The sequence below is a fragment of the Manduca sexta genome, unplaced genomic scaffold (assembly GCF_014839805.1).
Source record: "Manduca sexta isolate Smith_Timp_Sample1 unplaced genomic scaffold, JHU_Msex_v1.0 HiC_scaffold_495, whole genome shotgun sequence".
Classification (NCBI taxonomy): Eukaryota; Metazoa; Arthropoda; class Insecta; order Lepidoptera; family Sphingidae; genus Manduca; species Manduca sexta.
In genome coordinates this window covers 1-8,752 of record NW_023595292.1, presented here as the reverse complement: position 1 = coordinate 8,752, position 8,752 = coordinate 1, and the positions used below count along the sequence as shown (strand labels likewise).

The following is an 8,752-nucleotide window of genomic DNA, read 5'->3' as shown; positions in this document are numbered from 1 at the left end:
TCTTCAATAATTTTATTGTTTTGGCTATTTCATTGATGGCCGCAGTACGCAAAATGCTCAGAGCATGCAGTTGGAAATGAAAGGAACTATGAGACGATTGTCCATAGTTTCAAATACGAGCCACGCATCTAAAACGTTTATGAACTATTGTTCACTGTAATGGTCAAGGAAATCATCGTGCGGAACATGGGCATAGGCAGATGGGGATGGAGGACCAAAATTTCCGCTTATCCTCCCCTACATCAAAATTTAAAAGTTGTCTACGCCCATTGTTAGCAAATTTACATAGGTACGATTTCTTCATAAGAATTTCTGAGGTATGTAAAGTCTGCCAACCTAATATAGGTTTAGAGTGATTATATATAGATTAGAGTGGTGGACTTAGGTCTAAACTCTCTCAAAAATAGAGGAGGCCAGTGTTCAGCCTGTCCTCAGGTGGGACATTGTAGATACAGGACATATATACAGGGCTAGTATTATTATTATTACATAAAAATTCTCGCCGCAGTCCGCAACATCGCGTTATCATTCGACAGGCCAGTCTCTAATGGATATGGACCTTTAGAAAAAAGTAAATGTACATTTTATTTTTATTGCTAAAGTTATAACTTGGCTGTGTGGTTTCAGGTCTTAACCGATTCCCTAAAAACAAATAAAAACAATATTCTTGAAAATATGCCAATCAGTAATAAAAAAGTAGAATTGGTCTAGAAATACGAAACTCTGGAAATAATAAAAAGACGTGCTAGCAATTCTATCGAAGATTCTTAAAGTGAACACTTTCTGGGTGTTAATACAGCTGAAATGGCTTCGCCACTAGAACAATTCGTAAACAATGTGAGAACTCTGTCTGCTTCAGGTAAATAGTTACCCACTTGCATTTTTGATGATTTTAATTATTCCTTGATAACCAATGAATTAAATTGCAGTTTTAAAAGTGAAGCGTGTTATTGTTTTGAATCATTGGTTTATCGAGGGCGTCATACATAAACAGAATTCAATATTATTTTTATAAAAAATATTTTTATACCGGGATAAGAGGATTCTCTAAAAAGCTGCGCGACCGTGATAAGATCATGCATCTTCTGGTTTGTTGTAATATCTTTCGTATATTTGATAATCGTAATTTCATGCTCCAGCTAGAATAGTTTGCTCCTACAACTATAACCAATATTATAACAATGTAAGAATTGAGTGGCATAATCTCATAACATAAAATATTACTATTGTGATGATGGAGTGAGAAAGTGGCCACAACATAAAGTTTAGTAATAAGTGTTATTTGCAAAGGTATATAAGGTCAGGGTGGGGCAGAGTCTCCCGACGGGGTAAGTGCACCTACCCTAAAAAATCGAGAACTATTGATGTTATACAATTACCGCAATCTTACATCTATGCTACTAACTGAAATACAGTTCCACTAAAAACATAAATGGCTATGTTCATTTTAATACGATTTATTCGCCATTTTATTTTAAGTGTCATTTAGACCTGTAAACCGAGATGACCCTGTGAAAGATAACATCAAATATTTCAAGATATTTAACATATTTCTGTAAACCAGTAAGGTGAGTACATAGTTTAAACCTTTTATTTTAACTTCCTGCCTGAATTTTATTTATATATACTAAAATAAAGGATTTTTTAGCAATGTGAAAAAATTTACCTAAAAATTGACGAGTAGGGCAAGTGCGCCACAGTTAGTAGTCATATGGCGCACTTGCCCCTAATTCATATATAACCAACCTTTTTTGAGAATAAGTTTTACTAATATGAATTATTATTATTAAAATGTTATACTTAACAGCAGAATTTTTGTACTCAAGGTATTTTGTTTTGAGCCGACTAAAAAAGGGCGTATTAGTTAATTCGTTTTACAAAGAAAAACTGAAATACCTTGGTCTAGAGCAACTTTACGTGAATAGGTTGCAACTGTTCGATCAGGCACGTTATCTGGATATAATGCAGCTAAAACATATCAAATGTCATAAGGCCAAATTCTAAGTAATTGAGTTATAACGCATTCAAAATTGTTATTTCCTACATTTTAGTATGTTTTTTAGTTTTTAGAAATAAAATAGATTTTATATTAGGGCTAACATTTTTTATTCCAACATATCCGCACACAAAACTCTAACATAGCAAAAATTATATATAAAAAAATCTAAAATGTTTTCAAGCCCTGATTTACATATATATGGCGCACTTACCCCGAATTTGATTTGACAGCCATAGTTTGTTATAATATTGAGTGATTAAAAGTTATCCAAGAGCAATGCGAGTAAAACTTATTTATCTATGGACTAAAGTGAGTGTTTTCTTTATAATGTTTCATATTGGCGTTTTTTACACAGGCGCACTTACCCCATTTCCAGAGGCAAGTGCGCCTACTACCATTTTTACTTTGAGCAAAATATTATTAATTTATGGTCCGATTTCCTTAAATGGCTATAGGTTGTTATCACAAAATACCAAATATTCTTAAATTAATAAAATTACATTCTTAAGTCAGCACAAAAAGAAATAATTTGCATTGAATCCAGCTATGAAAATTTTATGGCGCACTTCCCCCGATTGACCTTACTTGGTTTCATATTTTTAAATAACTAAGGGAAAAAAATATCTTAACTAATTTAAAGTTGTGGGTTAAAGAAACCATTTTAAAAGAACTAGGGCCAAAAATCGATGATCTAAAAGTTTGTAATCATAATATGCAGCTTACAATAATATAAAACTAGATACAGTTACAATATTAACATATTAAATTCAAATCTTTTTACATATTTTTGGGATGAGAGTAGTTTGAGAAAATTGAGTTATAAAAGTATTAAATATATCCCACAACAATCTATAAACTTACCCCCTTATTCATGGACACATTGTTGTATCTCAATTTTAGCCAATCACAATGGCTCTATGTCTACGTACTTCAAAGGCTGCCATGCCGTCAGCACTGAGAAATAGACTTGTTATCACAGCTTTACTCCATCCTTAGATAAAAAAAGGCTATGAATGAGGGGGATAGTACATAAAACAGTTGGGTTGGTTACATCATTTATAACTTTACTTGACTTATTTTCTCATACATTTTATATGGATGACTTTTGGTTGCGGTTGAGTATCTTGTAACTGGATTTTGGGTTCAGAACTGACATAAATTGGTTTAATTTTGACTTAATTTAAGGTTATATGATAAAAAAAAAACTGGAAAATGAGGCAAAATAATTTAAATTTTTATATTTGGATTTCAAATAACTTTGGAATGGGCTCATTTCAATTTTATTGATCTTAGACTTTGAAGATGCAGAAGGGAACTCCTCAAAAATAAATAGAATGACAATTATTTTTTTAAAGGATGCAATTACTTACATTTTTTTTGTAACAATAAAGTACAATATAAAACTATTTTAACAAGATAAAAATCAACTCCAAAAGTACTAATAACCAAAAAATTACTTAACTTTACTTTAGTTACGGGTATTATCGTAATTTTTTTAGTTGCTCCTAATTAATTTGTGACATTAAAGAAAAGTTTTGATTTAGGTACAAAAGTTTGTTTACAGTGCATTGAGGTACGCTTTAAGATTATTTACAGGAATTTTAATTATATAACACAACAAAAATCAGATTGTTCATAATGCAGCCGGTATTATTCATCTCAATGTATTGAAGTTGAAAAGTTGATTAGGATTGATAATAGCTGATCAAAGTTATTATCAAATAAAAACTGTAGGTGATATGAAGAACACCGGGTCATCTAGTAAGAAATAAAAACTGAACAATTACATTTTATTGTTGTATTTCCTCATTACTAACTATATTAATGATTTATTTTATAAAGTAAAATCAATGATGTAGAATGTAGATAATTATTGAAGATATTTGTATTATTTGCAATTGATATTATTCTTTTTTGGTTTCCAGGTAGTTTCCGAGAGTTGTGTGATATTATTGGGAAGTCAGATGAGGTCCTCCAGCGCAATAGTGCTCATCTTAGCACTGTACTAGAAACTCTTGATATTCAGCAGCACTCACTTGGAGTATTGGCTGTACTTGTTGCTAAATTTTCTTTACCACAGGTGAGATACAGTTTAATAAAGGAATTTAATTCTAAGCTACTTTACAACACACATAGCTATAGTATATAGTATAGGGTATAGTCGTTACTGTTCGATTTTATAAAATCCAATCTGAATGTGCTTAAATTATTGGAAAGATTTGACATCTCTATAAAAATCTGTTTGTATAAAACAAGTAAAACAAAGTTAGGAATATCAAATGTTTTATCAAAGATTTGTCACAATTGTAAATTGGTTTTCATGATGATTATTGTTTTTAATTTAATTACAGAGTACGGGTGAAGGGGACAAATCAACAATGTTCCAACAAATCCATGACTTTATTAACAATTGCAATGGTGAACAAGTGCGCTTTTCACCAGACTTATGTAAGTTGAACAACTCATTCACACTATTTTATATTTACTTTCTATTCGTTTTACTCAAAGAATCTAGCTGCTGATAATGGAGCATTTGTATGTGTACACTTGTCCCATTTGATGTAATTTTTACAAGTATAAAAAGCTAAAGAGTTTTTGTCTTTGAACATGCTAACTTCAGGTAGTATATAACTGCTTTTTAAAAAAATTTCACTAAAAGAAGTTTTTCACATTCCTTCAGACTACCATGGGCTACTTTTTATTTTGATAAGATATTTATTTTGTAAAAACTATTTCACGCAGACGTAGCTGCAGGCAAGAGCTAGTAATACAGATTTAAACTAAAATTTAAATAACCACCGAAACAAAAAAACTTTAAAAAGAAAAACAATAGAAATGTTTGTTTGTCCCTTAAGTATATTGTAATTCCCTAGTAATACAACTAAACCCTAACTTAACCGACGTTGCGTCGAGGGACCGCTAAAGTGTTTTCATCCCTTTCAGGCTTTGATAAAAGAGACCACACGATTTATACTTATAACACCCGGTTTCATCTTCTGGGAATCGAAGCTTTTTATGTATGTTCTAAAATGCTTACAGATGCAGATTTGTGTCATCTCCTAACAAACCACTTGGTGGAATTGAAGCAACCAATTAAAGGAATAGAAATATTGAAGAAAGCCATAAGAAAGATACAGTTGTTTGATTCTCAACTCACATCTATACATGCTGATCTCTGCCAACTATGTTTGTTATCAAAATGTATGAAGCCTGCTCTTGAATTTCTGAATACTGATGTTACAGGCATTGGTGCTGAGGTAAAATGGTCTTCCCCTAACTCAAAGACAGTCATTTTATAACGCACAATACATTAATAATCTATTTTTTGTAATATCTTAAATATAATATAATAATATATGTTCAGTCTCCAGTTGTTTGATGTCAGATTTAGATAAAACTGTAACTCTTACCTATGATTCTTTAATGGCCATTTTCAATAAACTATCCCAATTTATATCTCCAAGCTCGTCCTGAGAATAAATTAATTGAAACAAGTAATTTTTAAACAACCTCTTTCCTTTTTGGTTGATGTTCATGATGGATTGAAAAAAGCGATTAGTACTGTTTATTGAAAACAATGTTAAATCTTTGATTTTATCCTTTCAGCTTGGTGGCAATAATGACTCGAAAAACTTTTTGCTTTATTACTATTATGGAGGTATGATTTACACAGCAATGAAGAATTATGATAGAGCATTATATTTCTTTGAAGTTGTTGTAACAGTTCCAGCTATGGTTGTGTCACATATAATGTTGGAAGCATATAAGAAATATATATTGGTGTCACTCATTTTACATGGAAAGGTAGTTTCTTATTGACTTATATTGATATTATAAGTTAAGTACATAAGACTCGTAATGTAATGTTCGAAACAGTTTTATGGTGCGCTGTCTCTAAAGCAAAGAAACATGTATGTTTGACGCTCACAATTTAAAAATGCTAATGTTTCACAATTTTGTGTATTGTATCTAAAAGTCTGGACAAAATTTGTAGCAGGATCTTGAGCAATATTAATATGAAATTTGGTATGTGTAATTTTATATTTTTAGATTTTACCAATGCCAAAATACACGNCACAAGTGGTCTGCCGTTTCTTGAAACCATTGTCAGTGGTGTACCATGAATTAGCTTCTTCACAGCATGCAGCCATAAAGCATAGGGAGACATTTGTCAGAGATAAAAATATGGGATTAGTTAACCAAGTGAGTATTTTATTTTACATGACGTGAATAATCATCAGATCAAGGTTATTGCATCATAAACAAATTAAAAGTAGCAGCTGAATGAACAAAATTTTTTTATTGAACTTTTATATTCACTCAGATTATATTTGATAACTATTTAACTATATAATTTGAAATCCTGACCTCAGTACAATTACTAAATATTTATTTGCCAAGCTTTCTTACCTAGATTATAATGATAAAGTTTGACATCAGGCGCAATTGTCGGTGTCGTATTATGTGTCTCAATTGTGTTTCCGGTAGCAAAACAATTCACAGCTTTATATATTTTTTTAGGTGCTGAGCTCAATGTATAAAAAAAATATTCAAAGGTTAACTAAGACCTTTCTGACCCTCTCCCTCAGTGATGTTGCATCTAGAGTGCAGCTAGCAGGACCAGCGCAGGCCGAATCTTACATACTTAATATGGTAAGCTATGTGAGATATTTTTAATGTTTATATACTATAATGAAATACTGCATGTAAAGAGGAGTTAGTATAATTTTTTGCTACGTAAATTCACAATACACTGCCTTGGTGGCGTAGTTGTATTGCATGCCCGGTACAATAGCACTCTGAGGTCCTGGGTTCGAATCCCGGTCGGGCAAAGTGATATTTGGTTTTTCTGCTCAGTATCAGCCCGGAGTCTGGAATTTGTGCCCGATATGGCGATAGGCTCGCCCCCTATCACATCATGGGACGAAACATACTTGGCGAAAAGTGGGTGCCCTAGTTGCGCCTCTGCATACCTCTTCGGGGATAAATGCGTGATGTTATGTATGTATGTAAATTCACAATAGGAGTGCATTTGTATGTGCTATTTGTGCATGGAAATATTGTAGTATAATGTTTACACAGATTGAAGAAGGCGAAATATATGCAATGATAAACCAGAAAGATGGTATGGTGGTATTCCTAGATAGCCCTGAGAAATATGCTTCACCTGAAACATTGTGTGTACTGGAACAACAAATGGCAGCCTGCACCAAACTTCATCAATATATCCAGGAGATGGATGAGCAGATACAAGTTAATCCTCAGGTATCACAAAAACTATTTACATTGGTTATTTATTTAGAACTTCATGTGTTAACAAGGCTACAATTTATTTTTTGAGATGTTTAGTTATTAGTTAATTTTGCAATAAGTATATATTATTGAAATTATAAAATATATATATTATACATATTACGTATGCTGTATTTGTCAATCACCCAGTAATAATAATTTAATTAAGTAGATGTCTCATGGAACTTATCTATTGTCGATCTTGTGTAATAATTTTCGTTAAGAATTTGATTGACTTGATAGTTACATTAGAAATAATCATTGTATTATTACAGTATGTGAAGAAATGCGCTGGAAGCCACGATGAAGACATTCCAGGAACAAGTCAGAACTCAAAGACTACTTACTCAATGTAACTTGTTTTTAAGATTAAAAACCTTATTTAATAAACATATTCATTTTTATTCCCAACCATAACAAAAACCAAAAATATTGTAATGTAATACATAATGTTTTAAAATGCTTCATGTACGCCCTCTGTGAACGCAGTCATGCTTTCCAAGGGCGTTTGAGGAGTGATTCCATGTCCCAAATTGGCGATGTACCTGTGTTTGCCAAATTTCCGCACCATATCGATTGTCATAGCTTTTATATCTTCCTAAAATATAAATCATATTGAATTTGTAACTTATTACAAAATTAACTATTCAATATACTATGCATACTTATATTATTCAGTTATTCAGATTATAAATAAGGATAATTTTTTTAAAGTTACATCCATTTATTCATTTATTAATTTTTATATTTAGAGGTTCTTTTACAAGGAATTGAATGACTTTATATGAATAAACACTACCATTCTAAAAATACCAACATACATATTTAGCTGGGGAATAGTAGATACCAATCTTTATAGAGAGGCGAATTGACTTGCCCAAGATTAGACTGTATATAAGTTCATCATAGTTACTTAGTTAATGTTAAGAATATTAGACTTACTGGTTTTTGTATAGATCTTGGGGATCGAGATTGCCTTGCAGTGTTATATTGTCACCCACAATCTTTCTAGCTTCCACAGGGTCTACTGTCCAATCTAATCCAATTGTTTCATATCCCATCTGTGCTTGTATGTCTAAGGAATATCCGCACCTTTGGCAAAAATTGTCTGAAAGGTTGAAAGGAAGTTTATAATATTTTATAGTTTACATAGAAAAATTTAACCCAGTGTGAGTGAAGACAAAAACAAATTGTAATTATAATATCTATTATTATAATTAGTAACAAAAATTCATACATAATTGATTTTGTCACAGGTCTTTCATAAAATACTAATAGCACTCATTACTCACCATAGGCACTTGTTCTAATGATTTTTCTGTAAGCTTTCTTCTAACTCCATCCCTTATGTCTTTTAAATATGGTGCTGATATTTCAATAAACTGTTCTCTAGTAAGATGGTCCGCTGATGATTCAAATACTTGTAGCAACTGAGCCCCACTTACAACCTGTATTCAAAAA

General features: G+C 31.7%; 1 protein-coding gene across 1 annotated transcript; it reads left to right on the top strand.

Annotated features, from left to right (window-relative positions):
• Window positions 1-605: 605 nt before the first annotated feature.
• Window positions 606-7,681, top strand: LOC115449795 (COP9 signalosome complex subunit 3). Its single transcript, XM_037446998.1, has 9 exons — window positions 606-859; window positions 3,925-4,079; window positions 4,351-4,447; window positions 5,039-5,256; window positions 5,606-5,803; window positions 6,050-6,202; window positions 6,521-6,652; window positions 7,082-7,264; window positions 7,567-7,681. Exons 1-9 carry the CDS (start codon window positions 805-807, stop codon window positions 7,645-7,647), a joined length of 1,272 nt encoding a protein of 423 aa, XP_037302895.1. The 5' UTR covers window positions 606-804; the 3' UTR covers window positions 7,648-7,681.
• Window positions 7,682-8,752: the final 1,071 nt, after the last annotated feature.